The sequence below is a fragment of the Amia ocellicauda genome, chromosome 3, assembly GCF_036373705.1.
Source record: "Amia ocellicauda isolate fAmiCal2 chromosome 3, fAmiCal2.hap1, whole genome shotgun sequence".
Lineage (NCBI taxonomy): Eukaryota > Metazoa > Chordata > Actinopteri > Amiiformes > Amiidae > Amia > Amia ocellicauda.
Genome location: NC_089852.1, coordinates 24,977,226 through 25,000,079, shown reverse-complemented (window position 1 = coordinate 25,000,079; position 22,854 = coordinate 24,977,226). Strand labels below are relative to the sequence as shown.

General features: G+C 41.1%; 1 protein-coding gene across 5 annotated transcripts in view; it reads left to right on the top strand.

Annotated features, from left to right (window-relative positions):
- The first annotated feature begins 3,055 nt into the window (after positions 1 to 3,055).
- gpatch8 (G patch domain containing 8) overlaps positions 3,056 to 22,854 on the top strand; it is a 64,992-nt gene continuing 45,193 nt past the window's right edge. For 3 of the 5 annotated variants that reach the window (XM_066698639.1, XM_066698641.1, XM_066698642.1), the window contains exons 1-2: positions 3,108 to 3,166; positions 17,737 to 17,811. Coding sequence is in view for 1 of the 5 variants with exons in the window: in XM_066698638.1 (XP_066554735.1) it covers positions 3,122 to 3,166; positions 17,737 to 17,811 (120 nt within the window). In the remaining 4 variants the exon portion in view is untranslated. Of the gene's footprint in view, positions 3,167 to 17,736; positions 17,812 to 22,854 lie in introns of those variants that run through there. The other 2 variants (XM_066698638.1, XM_066698640.1) reach the window with 2 other exon arrangements.

Below are 22,854 nucleotides of genomic sequence, written 5' to 3'. Positions count from 1 at the left end.
TAATGTCTGAACAATAAGTTATGAGTGAAACGTTAAATTCCTGGACCCTTATACAACATTATATACAGTGCAAATATATAACAATAGGTCAAACAGCACTTATTTGCACTTATTAAAAAGGTGCTAAAATGCTTTACCAAGAATAAAAAGCACAAACACTTGTGAGCTAAAACATCATTTATAACAATCAATAACAAACAATAAATAACATGAATGATTCGTCTTTTCTTCAAAAAATAATGGCATGTTTGTTTTAGTTAACACATTAATGTATATAAAAAGTATCAACTTTGCAGAACAACGCGATTATATGAAAATACAAGGTAATATAGTACAAATATAACTCTGAAGAAACAGCAATGTGAGGGGGTGTGAGAATATGCCCAGTCTGCTGTGACCCAGGCCTGGCACTGCTGTCATTTTCTATTCATAATGGACTTCTCTCTGCCCTGTCAAACTGTCCTCTCACTCACACTCTCCCTTCTTGTCTCAACATCCTTTTGTAGATTGTTAACGCCCCAACGAAAGAAAACCTTTCTAGTTGGTTGTTGTAGTGTTTACAGACGCCAGTCATTTATTAACAAACCAATAGTTGTTCAAAAAGGCTTGACATAGGCGAACACTATCATTTACACATCATCACTCATGTCTGATTGATCTGCAGCGCTGCCGGAGCGGAGGGGTTAATCACGCACCCGGGACTGTAGCTCAGTGCTGGAAAGAGGACGAGCAGGCAAATCCCGCACAGTTTAAATCAATAAAGGACAGAAAAAGTCCCCTAAAAACTGGATGTATGGTAACTCTAACCTAGTGTATCTTCGCTATCTGCACCCCCTGGCAGACCTGAGTGCAAGGGCGCAGGTTGTAATATCGCAGCACTGCTGTGAGAGTTGGCACTATGAGCATCAGCCAGGTCCATAAGTAAATGCAATCAGGGTTTGGGAATTGTATCCTTAACCTCTATCACTTAGATTTTAAATCTGTCTATTTATAACTATATTTAGAAATATGAATGTACACACTTGTTCTGGGTAAGCTATAAACTCTAATCAAGTTATTGGTTAATTAAAAAATAAAAACATTATTACTATAAATTCTAGACCGGTGGTTCTCAAAGTGTGGTCTGGTCCAGCACTGGTGCAAATGCAGGTTGTTCCGAAAATAATGGCAATGATTTATCTTTTGAATTAATGTTACTTTTATTCGTTTAATTAAGTTGGGTAGACTACCTTGACTAAATAAATGCAACTTTTTCTGTTGAATTAATTTTATGAACAATATTTAATGTCTTACTGGAGTGAGCAGTTTCCACTTCTAGTCTAGACTATTGCAGCCCAAAACCAGTCACCCCATTAGGAGGGCAAATGAGAAACTGTTCCAGATGATCTTCTGTCATCGTATCTCGTATTCGTGAAGTTTCAGTGAACAACAGAGCTGTGAGGGGGATTTTCACAGTCAAGAACATCTTCGCTGTTTTTAAGGTTTTTAAAGTTTACTGGTTTCCCACAAGAGGGAGCGCTTACCTTGAAAATTCAAAGAGCAGAACAAAGTAGTGTATTTTTCAGATTTTTGTTTTTTGTTCTTGACTTACCAATTTTCATCGTCTTCAAACTGATGAAAAATATTTTCGGAAAGAGGTTTTACTCACCTCACAAGACTGTTCTTCACCCAATGGAACCGTTTTCGCATTGTATCTCTCAAAAATACAACTTGTTTTTTCAATCAATCAATAAAATAAAATAATCTTTAATATCCCTTAATTTGCCCCAGAATAGCATCCACAAATATAATGATAAATGCTTTAAAAATACATTACAAAAGTATAACATATTGTATTACAGTACAATGTTACACACAGTACAGCGTATTATTGAACAATACAATACACATTAAACTACAGTCTAGCCCATAGGCTTCTCTCTCTCTCTCTCTCTCTCTCTCTCTCTCTCTCTCTCTCTCTCTCTCTATATATATATATATATATATATATATATATATATATGTATGTATGCATATGACAACAGACCATGCACTGAGTACTGACTTATATGTAACTAATAATGTATAACAAACATTTCCCCCCAGCTTGCAACAGCTAACCAGGCACTACTATGCACTGTGACTGTCCCCTACGACACCATTTCATTTGTTCCCTCTCCTTAGGGTACCCATATTGTCCCCTACGACCTGGCTTTGGTCACATATGATTTTATAATTCCGTATGACATTTTTGTTGTTGTGTATTACAAGTTTTGCTGGTCATGACACTTTTTATTCCATTATGACATTTATTTTTTGCCTATGACATTTTTTGCGTATAGTACTTTTCAGCCCCCCCTGGCATGTTTTGCTCCCCATGGCATTGCTTGGTTGTGTTTAAATACCTTTTGGTCGGCCAGCCATATTAGGTTACAATGCTAGTTATACAGTTAATCGCATAGACTTTACCATGGTAAAAAAAGAAAAAAAATCCCAAACATCATCATTTCTTATGGAATGTGTGTGTCTGTTTATGTTATTATATTAGATTACATTGTCTTGTCCTTGTCTGTATTGACAATTGTCTGCTGTGCGTCTCCAAGGAGCCCATAGGACCAAAGTGCTTACACTGTTACTGTCGTGTAATGATACTACTAATAATAACTTATTTTGCAAGATCTTAGCTGATTATTATTGGTAGTACAAATGCAGATTTTCTCAATAACCAGTAAGTGTAAATGGCTGTGCTACAGTGCAATATTGTGTTAAGGACACTTCGGCATAATTTATTTTCCTGGCACAGTAACTCACTGCACACTCGCACACATGAGACACACTGTCCAAATGCACGAAATACGTTCACTCACAAAACTGTCTTCCGATTGGTTATTGGAGACGTCCGTCAGAAGGAACCTCTTCTCTGATTGGACAGAATATTGTCAATGTTTGCGGTTCGTGCAGGGCTCAGATCGTGGAAAAAAAAAACACAAGAGTGCCGTGGATTGGGGGAAATAAACGTCAATCACACGAGTATCTGAACCGCGATTGGTCCTGCCGTGCGGCCCTCGCCTGCAGTGGGCGTTTCCGAGGCAGCAGGGACAGGTCGGATAGAGAGCGAGACGAAAGGAGCTGCGGCAGGAAAATGGCTGACAGATTTTCTCGCTTCAACGAGGATCGTGATTTCCAGGTAAAAAAACAATAAATGACCCACCGGGGTGATGGTGGGGTCTCTCACGGTGTGCGGGACCACACCTGCGCCGTTGCAGCGCATTGCACGATTGAAATATGCTGGAAAAGGGCCTTCACGGGCGCCCTTGGTTTGTTCAAAGTCTGTGTCTTGAAAGGAGGTGCCGTGCATTAGCTGGAAGTAAACAAAATAAACAGCGCGCAGGGGATGTTCTGCCTTTTTTCTCCTTCAAGGCTCCAGTGTCTTTCGTTTTGAATTTCGTTTTCGTTGGTTAGGTGATGCGAGCCCAGCACAAGCATTGACCTTGCGATACTGTGTGTCGTGTTGTTTTAGCATGCGGAGCAGTCAGTCTGCGTCCTGGTTGACAATGGGGGAGCATTACAGCACCGTACTATGGCAGCTCGCATTGGCACGGCTGCGTGAATTGAATGGCGATTTGGTAAACACTTCGGAAGAACTAATCGCCCACCCCCAGACGCGTTTTAATCTTTTTAATTTAATTAATTGTTTCTTTATATTGGCAAAGGCGAACGCGTTGAAGTCTGGTGTGTTGATTATCGCATAATCTCCTTAACTTGCATACTGCTTCCCCAAGTCCTTGCAGGTTTGTTGTATACACTACGTTACTGTTGTTCGCTAATGCTTTCGACCAGCCACCCTTGTACGGTGTCGCAAAAGGGAAATGTCCGCAGCCTTTGGTGGAATCGCTGATTCCCCATTTATACGGCGACATGAGTTGCAGAAGAAAGGCAGATCCAGAACAATTGTCCTCCTTCAATTGAATTACTCTTCCCCTCCTTCCTTTTCTCCATCTCGGTCTCTGCAGCTTGTTATTGATCTCCACGCTGTAGAACCAGATATTCAAGTTACATTCTTAAAGATGTGCTCATTCACTAAACTTTGCATTGTGACCCTGATCTTTTAAATTTAGCATAAGGCAGGGGCAAGCGCAGAATAGGACTCCTGAAACAGAGAGATTAAAAATAGAAAAAAGTTAAAATGATGAAAATCTTGCTTTCCTGTAAAGGGTGAAATCTGTACGGTCTGTGGATAGGATAGGATATTGAGAGGGGTCTGGTTATGTTCAAGGGAAAATGAGATTACACCCACTTTCAGCTTTTTAGTAATGTAAAACCCCAGCAAAATATGGCACATCATTCTTCTGAATTAAAGGGGTAGGCTGTGCCAGGGAGCTAACATACATTGCTTCCTCTCAGGGGTCTTTCTAAGAACAGCCAAGGGGCAATAGGAATCTGGTTATACATTTTTATATATTAAAAAAAGCTTTGACTGATGTGGCCAGATCTCAGGCGGCATAATGCAGTTCTCATGGTGGGTTAAAGAGATGCTATGCTAAGGAAGAGCAGAGACGGAGAGGTTTGAGTGTGTTGTTCTGTGTATCTTGGCAGCAGGACGCTGCAAGTCCCATTGCTTGCTGCAGAGATTGCGCAATGCCCTTTGGGATCACCACTGTGTATGAGCGAAAAAGGGGCTTTGCGGCACATATCCTGACAAGCTCTTTGGAATGGTACTTGGGATCCACAGGATGTTCTGTATGTGAAAGCAGACCAGCCTCACACTCTTTCATTGCTTTTAATTTTGGATATTAACCACAAAAAAAGTTTAAGTAGCAGTCTGTGACTAATCCAGTGTGAGGATGTCAGAGACCCACAATTTCAGGGACCTCATCCGACAGATTGTATTCCTTTCCAGGGATACATGAAAATAGTCCAGATGGTGACGGCCCTTGAGACTACTTTATCTGCACGTGTGCGGTGCAGAGACCCTAAACATCCTCCTGGGTCTAAAGCAAGGGCAGTCGAAAATCTGAAACTTCAGGTTTATTCCATTGCAGCTTTTTTTTTTTTTTTTTTATATATATATACATTGGATGATCCTAATTGAATTAAACAGTTTGAAGCACTGATTGTGCCAAAATCCTGCAGTGTATCACAACTGAAGATGATGCTATAGATAAGTATGAAACCCTGTTCAGAAGTTTTCAAAAGGAGATCAGGAATTCTCTACAAGGTTTAAAGTGCACAGCTGATTGTTACGACTGCCTTAACCCAGAGTTAATGCTTTGATTTCCTGGTCCGTTGTAATTGGCACATTCTGATGTACTGTTTTGTGGATGGCTTATTATCACTTAGAAAACATTTAAGGCTTAATTTAAAACTGTTATTATGATCATGGCTATTTGCATTTTAAAAGACTCAGGTTTGAGCATCATTATGCACGTCCCCGTGTTTTGTCAGATTGAAGTCTAGGCCATCGTGTGCTGTAATTTCCAGCGTGTCCAATTTAGGCAGTCACCCATAACCTCAAATGTGTGAATTCACAAGCTTTCGAATCCCAGAACAGCACCATGTTATTTAACTGCATATCCTTTTGCAATTACTCACAGGTTTTGAAGCACTGGATTGTGGTTATTTTCAATGCAGTGCCGTCACCGGATCACATGCAAGGTGTACAGGGCTGTCGCTGGCATGTCTTGGTTGTCTGTTGTATTTGCTGACCGAAGGCACTTGAATCCAGTGAAGCAGCCGAGTTCCTAATGGCCCTGCTGTAGTTTTGCTAGATGTGCCTTTTTTTTTTTTTCTCCAGTATTGTTAGATGGCTGGCAGTAGCTGCTGCACCAGTGAGAATCTATTTGCTCAGATGAGGAGAGAGAGAGACTGAGAGGCTCTGAAAGGCCTGTCTTTCCATGTGAAGTAATGCTGCTCACTGCCGGATATATCCTAGCTGCCTGGCACAGTGTGGAAATATTGTTAAGCTGCTGGGAGTACATTCTCCTTACTCTCATCTGACACTGAAAACACTGTAGGCAGATTCTGTTTCTTCCGGTTCTGTATTTAAATCCTCAAGTTCAATTAAAAAAAAAAAAGTGTGTGTGTGTGTGTGTATGTGTATATATATATATATATATATATATATATATATATATATATAATATAATTATTTTTTAACTTAAGTGTTTATATGTTTGGCTGACCTGTAATTCAAAACCCAATTTTTAATATATTTTTATAAATAAAAATAAATACTTATGTGTGTTTTTCAGTAAGTTGCAGAGTAATGGTGCTTTAGATGACCAGATAACCCTCTTAAAGCACGTCATGAAAAAATGTATTGCTGTCACCGCTGTAGGAAAAAAAAATATATATATATTGTTTTCATGCTATTGGAACATCACCATACATGTCTAAATGTCACCATGTTTCAAAAGTTTTACTTTGATTGACCAAAATCAAAGAGGAAAAAGAAAACAAAAGGAAAAAAGGAACTCTGCAATTGAGCGCTGCTGGGTCTCAGCCAGCACCTGCTGATGACTTGTATCTGCATTTTGTGAATGTTTTTTGAGCAAATGTATGTGGACAGGTGCAAGGTTGTTCACGCAATCATGTGCAGTTGCTTTTCTGCCTTGTGTGTTCAGTGTTTGAAGGCCCTGCAGTGATGTGTTCCAGCTCTGGGAAGCTGTTATCCTTTTCCCTGCAAGCACATCCCCTGTGTTCTGCAAAGTGGAGCATTACTTCACTGCAGCTCAGAATGCACTGGGCTCTCCTTCCTGATTCACTGTCCTCTGGGAAGTAGGCTATTCAAATGCTGGCTGAACACCTCAGCTGGTTTTGCATTGATTATAGTTTTTTTTTTTTCCTGTGGCTATTTAATAAATAATAAATTGCTGCAGTCCAGGGCAGGCTTAGTGCTGGCCGCCGGGGATTCTTGGCATCATTTACATGTTTGTCACCGGAGGAGAGAGCTGTCTTTTCCCTCCTTAGAGATATACATGTATTTAAATAATTTAGCTTCCGAATCCAGGCATGGAAATAAGATCCGGTCGAGTTCTGTCAGGACCAGGCTTTTGCAAAAGCTCTGTTGTATTGGTGTCACCAATTGGTTGGTCTATCTTAGTATGGCTTTTTTGTCCTGTCTGTCCATTTATACCATGTCTTGGTGTGTATCATCAGTCTGTTTCTAAGCCATATCTGAGTAGGGTATTTAGAAACCAAAATTGCATTTGCTTATAGAACATGAAAGCATGGTGTCTGGTTTCCTATTTATAAATCTCCGCTTTCAAACCCGCCTCTTTTTAGCCATCTCCTGTTCAAGAGAATTTCACCATACTGTGCAGAAGGATAATGCGAAAGAGAGTGAATGTGTTTTTCCTCTCCTGCCCACAGTGCACCATACCTTACACTTCACAGTGAGTTTCGTCTAGCCGTATAAATCCTTTCCTTTGAGGTATTGCACAGTTTGTCTTTTAAATAGCATATGTGATGTAACAATTTGTGGCCACAGAAGCTAGAGGAAAGACATGGCATTGTAATATGGTTAGAAATCAACCCCAATGCACACTGTGAGACTGCACAGCCCAGCTTATTGGAATGTATTCTAAGATATACAGATAATTTAGACTTATACTCATGCTCATTTGAATATAAATTTCATATCTGGCATTAGATGCAAAACATTAGAATAGAAACGGGGAAAAATAAGGACCAACATTTTTCAAGTTATATGTCTCTTTGACACTAACATTGAAGCCCAGATTTTGTCCAACCATTTAAACTTGATGTAGTTGCGACAGTTTCTGATCACTTGAAGTTTCTCACTTTGTCATCCCTTTCCTGGCAGATATTGTGCGTGTGTGTGGCATTGTGTGACGGAGGCTCAGGCCACATTCGCAAATGTTTTGTGTCCATTTCTAGAAAAAAGCAGTTTGCTGCTTCTGCTTTATCTGTGCGTTTGTTTTTTTGGAACGTTTCCACCAGCCTGTTAGTGTATCGGGGATCTGGCAGTTGAAACTGGAAAGTCCCATTAGTTCTGCACTTTTGAGATTAACGAGCTTTGTTAGGTTTTGTAATTGCTTTGCTCTCTACTCCCGAAGAGAGACTGGCAAGTGAACGAAGACACAGCCGTGATTGTGCGGAGTACATGTAGTAGGATTTATAATAAGTTGGGGAAATAATGTAAAGGATGATAAAATCAAGCATTGTACAGGCAGGTGAGGTTACCAGTAATATTACATTATTAGAATCTCTGAGTAATTGATGATTATTTATGCATTGTCTATGTGGTCCTGGTACAAAAACACATTAAAATGCTTACATGGGTTTCCTCAACATCAACAAAAAAATAAGTAAACTTTTACTATTACTTTTGTAGAACTACCTGGTGTACAGTCAGTGAATATGAACCCTAAAATAAAATGGCAAGTGTTTAATTTAAATTCATATTAATAGCTCTTCTTACTGCAGGCTGTGCTGTGAGTTTTGTGTTCATACTTGCTACACTGTACAGATTGTTATCAGCTGCGTCTCCTAATTGAGTAAAGTCACGAGAAGCGTGGCAATGGGGATTCTTAATTAAGTTTCTCATTTCGATAGCACTTGACTTCTGCACCACTTTGGACGTAAACATCTTGTGTTCTTTGTCCAAGCACTCCCCTTCTTTGCGAATCAGTGTGTCGTCTTGCTTTGCAATTCCGGCAACACTTTTCAGAGCCAATATATTATAATTTTTACAGTTTTGTATCGACCGTAAGTCTGGTGTCAGGTGTACTGGGATAAGTATTAAAACATTCCCTAAATTGTACATGTGATTGTGTGTCAATTCCTCTGTATTGGTACAGTGTCTGTATGTGGTGTGTTGAGAAGCTGACGAGAGGAATAAAACAGCCCTGAGTAATACCTTGAAATGATGCCTTGTTGTGCAGTAAATGTCGGCCACTTGTTTCTTATACCACACCATTTTATTTTCATACTGTATTACTCAGCTCCTGCAGTAGATGTATTTCTAATTCTCCAGGGTGTTTTATCTCTTCTTCCCTTTGAAACGTCTCCCACTGCTGTGTTGAGCATCCTTTTTCTCTGTGTATAAGAGCCACTTGAAACTGCGTTAGTGTGGAATGCTGAACATAGTCATGTAGTCCTACCTCCACCCACCAGGAGCACTGAAGAGATGGTAGTCCTTTGATCTTGCAGTCCAGCCATATATGTGTGTGTGTGTGTGTGTGTGTGTGTGTGTGTATGTGTGTTTTAATTATTCATATATATAGTGCCTATAGAAAGTCTCCACCTCCTTGACCTTTTTTCTCGCTTTTTGTCAGGCTTTCGTGCATTTAAAAGAATAACGTTTCCAGTTACCTACACACCATACTGCACATTGTTAAGGAGAGTGTTTTTATTGTGGGGGAAAAAAAAAAATCATAATTGAATAAGACTCCACACCCTGAGTTAATACTTGGTAAAAGCAACTTTGGCAGCAATTACAGCTGTGATGCTGTTGGAATATGTCTCTACCAATTTTGATCAAATCTAGTTGTGCATTCTCCTTTACAAAACAGTTCAGGCTCTGTCAAGTTCCTTGGGGAGCATTGATGGACAGCAATCTTCAAGTCATACAATAGATTTCTGATTGGATTCAGGTTGGCCCACTGACTGGAGCACTCATGGACATTTACCTTAGCCACTCCAGTGTAGTTTTGGCTGTGTGCTTCAGGTCATTGTCATGCTGAGGTGAATTTCCATCCCAGTTTCAGCTTTCTTGCTGAGCTAATTTAGGATTGCTGTTACAAGGAGGTGGACACTTATTCACCCAAGCTGTATCAGTTTTTATTTTTAATTCATTTTATAAAGATTTCTAGAATATTTTTTCACTTGGGAGTTGTTGGCTAGGATGTGTAGATAAATAGAAAAAATAGATTTTAATGCATTCTAATTCCAGGCTGTTATGCAACAAAAGGCTATAGACTTTCTATAGGCACCACCCTGGTTTATTTTTCTTTCTCTCTCTCTCTCTCAAGGAACACCATTGAGGATCACTGTGTTACTCTTTTAAATATATACCTCATATAGGCTATAGATTGAAGCAAGTAGAAAACCACTTGTGGATGCCTTCATTCAGCAGTGAGCCGATATAGGCTGACGATGATATAAATGTATACCGGTATATTTTTTGTGTGGGATAGAGATTCTGGTTTAGCCCTGCTGTCAAAAAGTCTTCAAGCAACAGAAGGTCATGTGACCCATTATGCTTGTTTGGTTGCTACATCATGCGAGGCAGGCAGCCATATTCCCCCTCTGTCCACTGTCAACTCACTGCCTCACCTCCTCCCACCGTCTGCAGATCCGTATTGATGGTGATTTCGCTATTGTGTTGGAGAGGACTGGAATTCGGTGTGCCGCCATCCAGAGTACAGTCTGCAACCGGCTCTGGAGCACAGCTGTTCCCAGGCTGTGCACTGTGGAGCACTTTGTGGTTCCTACTCTGAGTTCCTGGTGGTTTGTGGAAAGCTGTCCAAGCAGGGTCCCTTAATGACAACATTAATCTTTGCCATCCACTTCCCAAACAGCTGTGCAACAGCAGAGGCAGTTGAGGGGAATCAATAGCCGAAAGCGAGAGCTGCTCTAGGCTGATTAAGATGGCATTGCAGAAGTTTGTTTCTTAATTTATTTATACTGGTATTGTATTTATAAAGTGCATAAATTAGGACTCTATGAAATCAGTTTTATTATCATAATTTTTTTTCTTTTTTTCCTTTAGAAAAATCTGAAGTGTTTGATACATTGACAGCAACAATGAAGATAGAAATAAATGCACACACACGTTGAAGTGAATTGTGGCATGAGATGAGGCAGTGCTTTTTTACAGTTAAAATAATGTTCTTGTATGAGAGGTTCAAACGAGTGTTTCTTGAAACCACACTTCATACAAACACTTTTTTCCCTCTACTCTACACTAATGTCATATTTTAAAATGTATGTGTAAGTTTTGCTTATTTAAACTGATTTTATGGCAATTTCCTTGGGTGGCAATCCCCCCCCCCCCCCACCATGAATTACGCAATGCTCTCCATGTTCTCCACAAGGCAGATTTCATAGGGCCCTAAAAAACACATATGGAAAAAAATGTTAGTTTCCAGGTGGCAGAGGAGGAGGTGGGGGAAGTGTGTGCTGTACTGCAGTGCTCTCGGGACCCTGCCATTGCACCCCACAGTGAGAACTGTTAGGCTCATCTGTTCTTGATGGCTTGTGCTTCATTTCCTTATTGGGAAATGTTGAAATGGTGGCGCTGTCTGGGTGATCATCTGGGGGTACGGGCTCATGATGGAGAACAAAACAGAGGTTTGAATAATGTGAGCCGACATGGAGTCTGGCAGTCCTGACTGGATGTGTTTAGTTTTGTCAACAAATGCTTTGCTGGCTTTGTCAAGAAGCATCAGAAATGTGACCTTTTTGTAGGTATCGCTGTGGAGGCATTGTAGAGGCTTCAGGCTGGAGATGTCAGCCTTGAGCATCTGAGGGAAGAGAGATGCAAGAGCGGTCTGTGGGTCAGAGGGGGGTTGACAGCATGGCTTTTGAGTGTTCAGGGGGGTTAGAGCTGGGGAAAGTAAGGCAGTTTGGTCATCCCACTAGAAAAAGAGTGGCGCCTGGCTGAATGTCTGCCACCATTATTATTGTGCTCTACAGGAAGTGGGAGAACATACAGTAGCAGGACTTCTGAGGTCAGTGCATGAGACGAGGAAGAGAGCATGTTTGATATTGTGTGGTTAGAATTGGAGTCGGAAGGCAATTAACAGTGTTGAAGTTCAGATCTGGGGTGGGGGACACGGTTGGGGGAGCAGTGGTTATGATTTAGGAAGTGAGTCGGGGTGCTCCGGTCTCCATTGAACATTGCGGGCATCTATCACAGCCTTCTGGTTTGTGTGTTTGCTGAGCCTACTAGACCTTGCGAAAGCTTGAAACGGGCACCTCAGCTTGATCCCCAGCCTGTGCAGAGCTGCCTTGTGTTGACAGCACCATAGCCTCTGGGTTTTTGCTGCCTGTGTTCCCTGTCAAATGGGATAGGCCACTTGTACCTCATGGCTATGGGGGCAGGGTGTTCATGGTGACGTCCCTCTGTGTCCTGCCTTTGCAGACAGCTGTGCATGAGGACCCTGGGGACACACAGCTGCTCAGAGCTCTGGAGCCCACACAGTGCGTTTGATCAGGGCCGGTGGGGCATACATGTGCGACTCACACTTTTTTGTGATCTTGGATTTTTTTTTTTTTTTTTAATCCCCAATGTTGATGAATTTCAGAGTTCTTATTTGCAGAAAAGGTTTATATGGAAATACACATAAACAATAACGTCATGCACCGATGTTAATAAATAAATAAATACTGGAGAGACTTGACGCATAAACGGCAAGAAATATTTTCTCTGCCTTTTCTGCTGCTGTGAACACCACTCTGGCATTGTTCCACCTGCCCGCTTTAATGTCCCAAATTACTTGGGTTGCAGGGAAAGGGAGGAAATAGGTGTTGTGGTCTTTTGCTTACTTTCCAACTTTCTGATGCTATGAAGAAACAAAAGGGCCTATATATACAGATTGAATTAACCAGTTTGCATTCGAAAAACAATAACGGCTGAAAAATATCTCATTAATAGTATGAATAACTAGAACACAGCCAGCTTACTAATAATAAGCATCTGATTGAACTGAATTCATGTGCACCTTTTTGTTGTTGGTTTTTATATACTTTTTTGGACTTCATTACATTTTAGAACATATTTTGGCAAACTTGGAGGTAATTAAAACAAGACACTGACAGAATGATTACAGACTGCAGTGCCTGCTGGTGTTGATTAGGCCAAGACAGATCTGGCCTCATTCGCTTTGTGCTGCTCAGGAAGAATGTTTATTTCACGAGTACAAGCAAACTTTGCTGGAGGCCCAAGAAGTTTTGTATGAGGTATAATTTAGCACCTCAAATAAAGAACAGGTGCCTCGCTCTGCACCGCTTTTCTCAGTTTACTGGGTCTCTGCAGGCCACAGGTCGTTCAACAAACATTTAATTAAAGTGAAAGGTGACTCGTAACTCCGAAAATGTAAAAATGTGAATGATGAATTTTAAAATACCTTTTTCTTTACATAGACTTGTTGGAACGTGCTTACTAACCAACAAAAATAAAATGAAGATTGACATAATACATCAGAAATCTACATTTTACTTTTTGTGTCTAAGGGTGTGTTCACAATTGGCAGGTTTGGTTCGATTAAAATGAACTCTGGTGCGATTACTCTGTTAGTGTGGTTCATTTGAACAAGTGGGAACGCTGCCACCCGAACCTTGGTGCGCACCAAACAGGCAGACCGAGACCGCCTGAAAAGTGGGCCTCGGTCCGCTTCCAAACGAACTCTGGTGCGGTTCGATTGATTATATGAATGCAACATGGACCAAAGACGTCTAAACGGACCAATAGTAGGATGTGATGTCACAAGATGCGACCCATTGAAAATGTATAACTTGATAAAACCATTAACAAACAAATGTAATTCTGTACTGTACTTGATTCTTTGATTTCAAAGGACAGAATGATCAAGCATACCTGGTTTTTCTCATAATAGGAGCTATGTTGCCCAATGTTCGGTACAGGCATCGGAACCGCCGTCTCCTTGCAGCACATAGTCGGTGAAGTGTGGAATGGAGGCTGTTTTGACTCCTTTACACATTTTATGTGCTCCTCGTTTGTTCTCAGGTGGTGTGAATACCACCATATAAACACAAAACCAACAAGCGCATTTAGCCCAGGAGACAGCATGGTTTTGGATGTTTGGTTGCGAAAGGATGACCATGAAGCGTTCGTTTTTTATGATGTTCGGCAAGTTCCGTCGCAAAATCATAAAAGCTGTCCAATAAGGTTGTGACCTTATCCTTATGCCTTTTGTTTAGGTTCGGTGTTAAAAATGCCAGTGTGAACGCAAAGTGAACCAGGACTAAATGTATAATTTTCGTTTTTGGTCCGAACCAAGAGAACTGAACTGAAGTGTGAACACACCCTAAGAAGCGGTGAAGTTAAGCATGCCACTGCATAAATATCACTTTCAGCATCCTTGTGTACCCATAATCCTGCCCCAAATGAGCTTGTTGGATCTCTGCTTTTGTAGTCCAGCTAAACAACACAGTTTATGTATTACCAAATTAAGTTTGAAATGGAATTTGATCTGGGGTAAAATGGTTGTTGATCTTGTGGAATTTCCTTGGCACTGAGTTAATACAAATTAAACAAATGCACTAATAAATTCATAAAAAATTTAAAGAAATCTCCATGGATGAATGTACATGAATTGAGATAATCCGTAAACCCTAATTAGAAATTCAGCAGCAGGAGGGTGCGATTTAATGAGCTGGAGCTGACCTAGAGATGCAGGGAGCTAAAGGTAGATAAATCAGCTAAGTGTGTATGGCCATGGCTGATGTGACCTGGTCACTGGTGCAGAACCCTTGGCCCTGTGCACATGTTAATATCTAAAGGTCAGAGGTGTGCAGGTTTACATTTTGCTGCGGCCTGTGTCCTCATTGTGTCTACTTCTCCCTATGTCTCTTCTAGTCTTGACCTTTTCCATGCACTTTGTACATGGTTAACCCCTCAGCCTCATGAGTTGAGCTATTCAAGGTCTTCAAGTGCACGCTACTGTGTAGTGCAGAAGCTTTGGCCCCACCCCAGTAATGCCCCGTTTCCACTGACGGACGCGTCCGGATGCTTAAACGGTTGTTTCCACTGGCTAAGTGTCCGTGTTTTGTGGACGGTTAACTTACTGGTGCTGGACGCGTCCGTAAGCGTCCGTCCCCACTGAGGACATGATTCGCTTTCAGAATTGGAGGTGTGCGCTTGACTTGCAGACACAGGAAGAGATCAGATGCATTGTGTCGGAAGATATAATCTCAAGTGCCGAGTGCGATCACTAAGAAATTGCAGATTTATTAGCAGCATGGAGTGAAATCCCCATACAGAAAGGGCTGCTTACAGTTAATATCCGAGTGCATTAAACACTTGGTTTTCACAGGACCGGTGCAGTGCCTAACTAGTTAAAATAAACTGAAGGATAATAATCGCATCGTAGCAGCCGATGTCATTAATATTGTATGAACAGCTGGCCGGTGTTTCAGGCTGTGTTTTGTGAATGGTGTGCAGGACAATCTGCAGAGACAGTCAGTAAGAAGGCGAACACGATTCAGTTAACGTGCCCATTTACAAGTTAAATTAATGAATAAATGAGCAGATCTGGGTTTCCCTCTAAAACATAAGGACTGGTTTAATAAAAGCATCCATAAACGCCATGACTGAGACCTGCACACTTTAGTTCAATTATAACCTGCTATATTGTAGCTGGATGATTAATCGTTAAACGTGTGTATTTTGTTTCAACTGTAACTTGCCCTGGTTAAGGACGTCTGCTAAGTAAATTATAAATAATACGGCAAATAGTATCGTTTGCAGTTACAAATCTGTAGTAAGAGTAATAAGTTAAGGGAGTCACGTTGTGCCATTAAAAATGCATATATACTAGCACAAATGATGACGATAATAATAACAATACATATTCACTATTTAGTATTATTGTTGCACATGGAAAAGTATTCTTATGGGGACGTGCTTGTCTGAATATAATGTTGTCTATACACGTTCAGCTCTTCCTGATATCTCTTAACAGAAACGTGTATTTATTACGCTGTTTACAATCATGTAAAGCACAAAGAATAAAACAGACACAAAAGTCCTCTCCACGTCAGGCTGTGTCGCTCGTAGTGTTTTCTGTCTCTGTTTTTAACACGAAACACAAAGCAAACCCACAGTCGCTGCTCCTCCCATCAGAGGGACGGACTTCACAGCGGCCTGGTTTTGCAAAAAAAAGCTCTGGGACTCGTCTGAGGACGGACGCATCCGGCACAGCATGGCACGGCACAGCACGGACGCTTAAGCCAGTGGAACCGAGGCATAAGTTGACTATGAGTTAGGGGGAATGTGTGTGAATTTAGCTTGATCGCTCTGGGCTGAGCAAATTATTGCCTGGAAACGTGGATGAGGCATCGGAAGCCTTCAAGGGTGTGGAGTAGCCATGGATGGTCCAGCAAAGGTGGTTATTGGGGAGGATATAGGAATGTGAAGCATGGAATGCTGAGAGTGTAATTATTTGAGCCTCCCATGTTTGACAGGTGTGGGTGGAGTTAAAATCTGGCACCTCTCCTAAACTTTTTCCCTTTGCAACTCTCATATGAGCTCTCTGCACAATCACATTGGAGTAGTCTGGCAGACCAGCATGTAAACGTCCAGTGCGGTAAACGTGTTGTGTAAGTTGGCCAGAATGGCATCCTCTGCCAGCAACCGTGCCTGTTGGGGTCGGGGGGGGTAGAGAAAAAACCTAGCTGCCTTTTTATTTGTATCGTATAATATTAATAACCGATTCCTTTTAAACCGACCACTTAATGTTCACAGCCAACATGTCATATGGCCTTATGTCTAACCTGTGATCCCTAACCTCTCTCGGCATATGTGTGTGTCAGTAGCCTGTGATACAGTGCTGGACTGCAATATGCATACAGTAAGCTGTAAAACTGAATGTCTCGTATTTCCAGGAATGTAATTAAAAATGCAGTAATGCTGGAGTATTAGAAGAGGATCCTTTATCTTCTGCATCTCCCTGTCATGATGTAAATGTTAATGTAATCTTCAATGGACTATATTTTACTCTGTATGTAAAATATATATAAATAAAGAAATATAATGAACGATTCCGGATTGCCGTATTTAACAATACTGGAACAGTTGCAGCAAGGAGGCTGGCTCTACATTCAGCATGTCACTGCATGAAATTTCCTGTCTTGATTTATACCCACTGATCAAAAGACAAATTACTCGCAAAAAGGAAAGAATTATATTGCTCTCCCCTTCTCTGTACAGTGTGCATTCCCTGGAGGCAAGCAGTTCTGTTTTTTGTTTTTGTTTTTTTTTGCTTGTTGAAAGTGACCTGGATTAGCAGACTCCTTGGCGTTTTATCATGCCTGGCTGACACCAGAAGCATGACATCCATATAACTGTGACTTTGTGTGCTCTGGCTCACTGAAGCACGGTTTTACCACAAACCCTGTGACCTGTGTGACATTTCTTGTGACTACATGGTTTACTTTTCATACTGACTTTAAAAAATATGTGGCTTGTAATGTCATTGGAATATTCACACAGTTTTATAACTTTTGTTTCTGCACTGGGAAAGAATGAGGGACACTGGCAGTTTTAGGGTTAAATGTAATGGTGGGATTATATTACTGGTATTGAGACATAAGCAAATGTGTTTTGTCACCAGCAGTGGGGGCTGGGTGGTCCCTGGAAATGTTTGGATTGGCCGAGTGGTCTGTGGGCCAAAAAAGTTTTGAGAAACACTGGAGAGTGTTCCCAAGACTGGAGGCAAAACTATGAAGAGGTCAGTTATCAAAATAACCAAACAAGGTAGAGGTTACACAGAGCAGTTCAGCCCTTAGAGATTGAAGTGCTCGGTTTAATTCACAACGGAGCTCCTCCCAAGTGCGGACATTAAAAAAAACAAACGCCAAAAAAACAAAACATTTTTCCAGGCCAATCAAATCCTTGAAACTGAGCAGGAAGCACTTTGCAAACTGCCTTCTCCTAAGTTAATTGGTATTCAGTGGAGTGGTGCCCAGAGGAGAATTGGCACAGTTCTGAGTCTTAATGCAGGTTGGTTTGGCTGCTTTAACCCCTCTGCCTTGCGCTTTCTCTTGCAGGGAAATCACTTCGATCAATATGAAGAGGGGCAGCTGGAGCTGGAGCAGGCATCCCTGGACAAGCCCATTGAATCGGTAAGGCACTGACTGTCACTGGTGCTCTGGGAGCAGGCTGGCTGGGGCAGTGTGTGCGAATGGATGAGTGCCCAGCCAGGGATAGGAGACCCCTCCTCCCCCCCCCCCCCCCCCCCACAACACACACCCCCACCCCTTACCTTCTGTGTGACCTAGACTTACACACCCCTTCATTCTCAAGCAGCAGCTCTCTCTTGACTTGTACTGTCATATCCCAGTAGAGCTCAAACCTTTTGTTTTATTTGTGTGTATTATCAAATCATAAAATATTTAGCTGAAGAGGATGTGAATTTTGTTCGTGTGTGTGTGTGTGTGTGCGTGTGTATAATTTTTGTCCTTTTTAATGTTTTTTCCTGTCCCTTGTTTTAAGTTTAAGAAATTTACAGGCATTTTGATATACTTACTGACTGAGAGTGGAGTGGATAATGTACTGTCTCAAAGCTCAGTGCACTCAATTCCATCATCCCATCCTATCCCAGTAATGCAAATAGTGAATGGGAATCTGCCTTTATAAAGGTGTACTATAATGTCAAAATGTATCCTTTTTAATTTTATTTATAAAAACATAAAACGTGACTAAATATGAAAACCTCAGTAAGAAAGGACACAAATGCGATTCCAACCTTTATTAAAGTTATATAAAACAATAATACGGTGCATCACAAATCTATCCTTAGAATAAAGGTATAGTGTCTTTGCAAGTGATTTATTTCTTATATTTGAAGGGCATCAGAAAATATCCTATAGGATTCATCAGTAGTCCCAAAGATGCGTTAGTGTCTTGTGGAATAGCAGTGTGATTGTATAGTGGTGCATAGAAGGGGGCGCGGTGTAGTTAAATGTCAGTACATAAATGATTTATCATCATTGTTCTGCTTTTATTATTTATATTTTTGATACCTTTCAGCAAGGCAAGTTGGTTTCAGCAAAACAAACCCACAGTGTAGTAACAGTGAACAAGGTGACGGAGTTCAGAGTAGCTTCACAAAATAAATCTAATCTACAACATCCATAAATCGTACAGTGAAGCAAGATACAGTCCAAGACAGCAGCAAATAAAGTGAAGAATTAGAAGTGAGAATATATAAAAAGCCTGGATAGCTGCACCTTTGCTTGTGGACATTGTGATGTACTGCATGCCCTCAATACATAAATAATCATGCCAGAACATGGGCCGCATACAAGTCTGCTTATGGACAGTGATCTTTACATTGGTTTGGATGTACCGGGAGAGAGAAAAGGCCATTCTGTAACAGTTAATCCACTATGGCGCTCCTGGCTGTGTGGCTGTATATAGTCGGCATCTCCTCACAGTTGTGTGGAAATACAAATCCACCAGAGATGGGTGTTTTTATAGGGTCAGCCTTGATCAGCTGTCAGCGGGTATTTGCTAATTGCATACCCCTGTGTTTTCTCAGCCACATTGTCATTCATTTCTCGTCTGTTGGTTTTAAGGTTGCAGGGAAACTTGGGCCATGACTATCCCTTTGAGAGCTAGCCCAGCGTTCTCAAGTATGTGGTTTCAGTAGGCGATTTAATTAACGATTAATTGAGTGCGAGTTGATTTTATTTTTGTTTGTGTGTGTGTATTGAAAGGTATTTATTTTAATTGTTTTTACATCTCTGATTGAAACCAAAACAGCTGGACTGGTCACCCATCTCAAGCAAGACCTCTGAAAGTTGCCACTGTAACAGGTAGAGGCTAGTTGAGTAAAGGTATAAGGTGCAGAGAATCTGCATTTATTTCTCCTGTACAAGTAGTTTTCTTTGTAGGTGAAGGCAGTAGTGGAGACTGTAGTCTAATCATAGACAATAGGGTGTGGTTGAAGATTTTAAAGAGACTTCTAATGTTTAAAATCAAGTCTTGGTATTTCAGAGCAGGTTGCTTCCAGATGTGCAGCTTAATGATAGTTATTTGACTACAATTATAATCCGATCATATTGTACTTAAGGGTTGGCTGTGTAGGGTTTTGTGGTTGGTATTGTAATCATGTGTGCGTGCACTTAAATCTGTTTGTAGGTGCTATCTTGATGGCAGGGTGGCTGGTAATTGTAGCTCACTTATAGTAAGTAGGTAAATAACAAATTATTATGTATGTATGTGTATAGTTATCGACTTTGTGAGCATATAGTTAGAAATAAAATTAAAAGCACCACGTTTCAGGAAAATTACACGGATGAGATACCATGAGTTATTTGTCAGTGTTTAACAAAGGCTTTAAATCAAAACTAAGAGTGCACTTATGTTTCTCAGTTACTATGAATAACTTGTTTCTGTTTCTCTGTGTGGATTTTATATTACAGTAACCATTTTTTTTTATTTTTTATAAGCAGTAAGTAGTAATTCAGAGTTAATAATAACCATTGTAAGGTATCTTATGCATACTTCAAATGTGTGTGTATATGTGTGTATGTGTATATATATATATATATATTATATACACACTCACCTAAAGGATTATTAGGAACACCTGTTCAATTTCTCATTAATGCAATTATCTAACCAACCAATCACATGGCAGTTGCTTCAATGCATTTAGGGGTGTGGTCCTGGTCAAGACAATCTCCTGAACTCCAAACTGAATGTCTGAATGGGAAAGAAAGGTGATTTAAGCAATTTTGAGCGTGGCATGGTTGTTGGTGCCAGACGGGCCGGTCTGAGTATTTCACAATCTGCTCAGTTACTGGGATTTTCACGCACAACCATTTCTAGGGTTTACAAAGAATGGTGTGAAAAGGGAAAAACACCCAGTATGCGGCAGTCCTGTGGGCGAAAATGCCTTGTTGATGCTAGAGGTCAGAGGAGAATGGGCCGACTGATTCAAGCTGATAGAAGAGCAACTTTGACTGAAATAACCACTCGTTACAACCGAGGTATGCAGCAAAGCATTTGTGAAGCCACAACACGTACCTTGAGGCGGATGGGCTACAACAGCAGAAGACCCCACCGGGTACCACTCATCTCCACTACAAATAGGAAAAAGAGGCTACAATTTGCACAAGCTCACCAAAACTGGACAGTTGAAGACTGGAAAAATGTTGCCTGGTCTGATGAGTCTCGATTTCTGTTGAGACATTCAGATGGTAGAGTCTGACCATGTCCATCCCTTTATGACCACCATGTACCCATCCTCTGATGGCTACTTCCAGCAGGATAATGCACCATGTCACAAAGGTCGAATCATTTCAAATTGGTTTCTTGAACATGACAATGAGTTCACTGTACTAAACTGGCCCCCACAGTCACCAGATCTCAACCCAATAGAGCATCTTTGGGATGTGGTGGAACGGGAGCTTCGTGCCCTGGATGTGCATCCCACAAATCTCCATCAACTGCAAGATGCTATCCTATCAATATGGGCCAACATTTCTAAAGAATGCTTTCAGCACCTTGTTGAATCAATGCCACGTAGAATTAAGGCAGTTCTGAAGGCGACAGGGGGTCAAACACAGTATTAGTATGGTGTTCCTCATAATCCTTTAGGTGAGTGTATATGTGTGTATACATATACACTCACCTAAAGGATTATTAGGAACACCTGTTCAATTTCTCATTAATGCAATTATCTAACCAACCAATCACATGGCAGTTGCTTCAATGCATTTAGGGGTGTGGTCCTGGTCAAGACAATCTCCTGAACTCCAAACTGAATGTCTGAATGGGAAAGAAAGGTGATTTAAGCAAATTTGAGCGTGGCATGGTTGTTGGTGCCAGACGGGCCGCTCTGAGTATTTCACAATCTGCTCAGTTACTGGGATTTTCACGCACAACCATTTCTAGGGTTTACAAAGAATGGTGTGAAAAGGGAAAAACATCCAGTATGCGGCAGTCCTGTGGGCGAAAATGCCTTGTTGATGCTAGAGGTCAGAGGAGAATGGGCCGACTGATTCAAGCTGATAGAAGAGCAACTTTGACTGAAATAACCACTCGTTACAACCGAGGTATGCAGGAAAGCATTTGTGAAGCTACAACACGTACAACCTTGAGGCGGATGGGCTACAACAGCAGAAGACCCCACCGGGTACCACTCATCTCCACTACAAATAGGAAAAAGAGGCTACAATTTGCACAAGCATACCAAAATTGGACAGTTGAAGACTGGAAAAATGTTGCCTGGTCTGATGAGTCTCGATTTCTGTTGAGACATTCAGATGGTAGAGTCAGAATTTGACGTAAACAGAATGAGAACATGGATCCATCATGCCTTGTTACCACTGTGCAGGCTGGTGGTGGTGGTGTAATGGTGTGGGGGATGTTTTCTTGGCACACTTTAGGCCCCTTAGTGCCAATTGGGCATCGTTTAAATGCCACGGCCTACCTGAGCATTGTTTCTGACCATGTCCATCCCTTTATGACCAACATGTACCCATCCTCTGATGGCTACTTCCAGCAGGATAATGCACCATGTCACAAAGGTCGAATCATTTCAAATTGGTTTCTTGAACATGACAATGACTTCACTGTACTAAACTGGCCCCTACAGTCACCAGATCTCAACCCAATAGAGCATCTTTGGGATGTGGTGGAACGGGAGCTTCGTGCCCTGGATGTGCATCCCACAAATCTCCATCAACTGCAAGATGCTATCCTATCAATATGGGCCAACATTTCTAAAGAATGCTTTCAGCACCTTGTTGAATCAATGCCACGTAGAATTAAGGCAGTTCTGAAGGCGAAAGGGGGTCAAACACAGTATTAGTATGGTGTTCCTAATAATCCTTTAGGTGAGTGTATATATACACACAATATTGTTGAATTTAGTACAATTCATATCATAGTATCCTGATATCCTGATAAATGTTTAATTTGTTTTTAAATGTTACGCCTACTTATGGAGATTAAACTTAGTTTAGCCTGCCTAATGTGCAGAGTGATGGGAGGGTGCTTTTGGGCTCTTCCCCCCGCAAAAACAATGTTACCAGGCCAGCTCCATGAGAATGCTAGGACGAGACCCACAGAAAATCCTCTAATTCTAATAGTGATTTTAAAATAAATAAATCTGAACTGCTAAATAAATCTGAACTGCTAATGTTGAGGCCCCC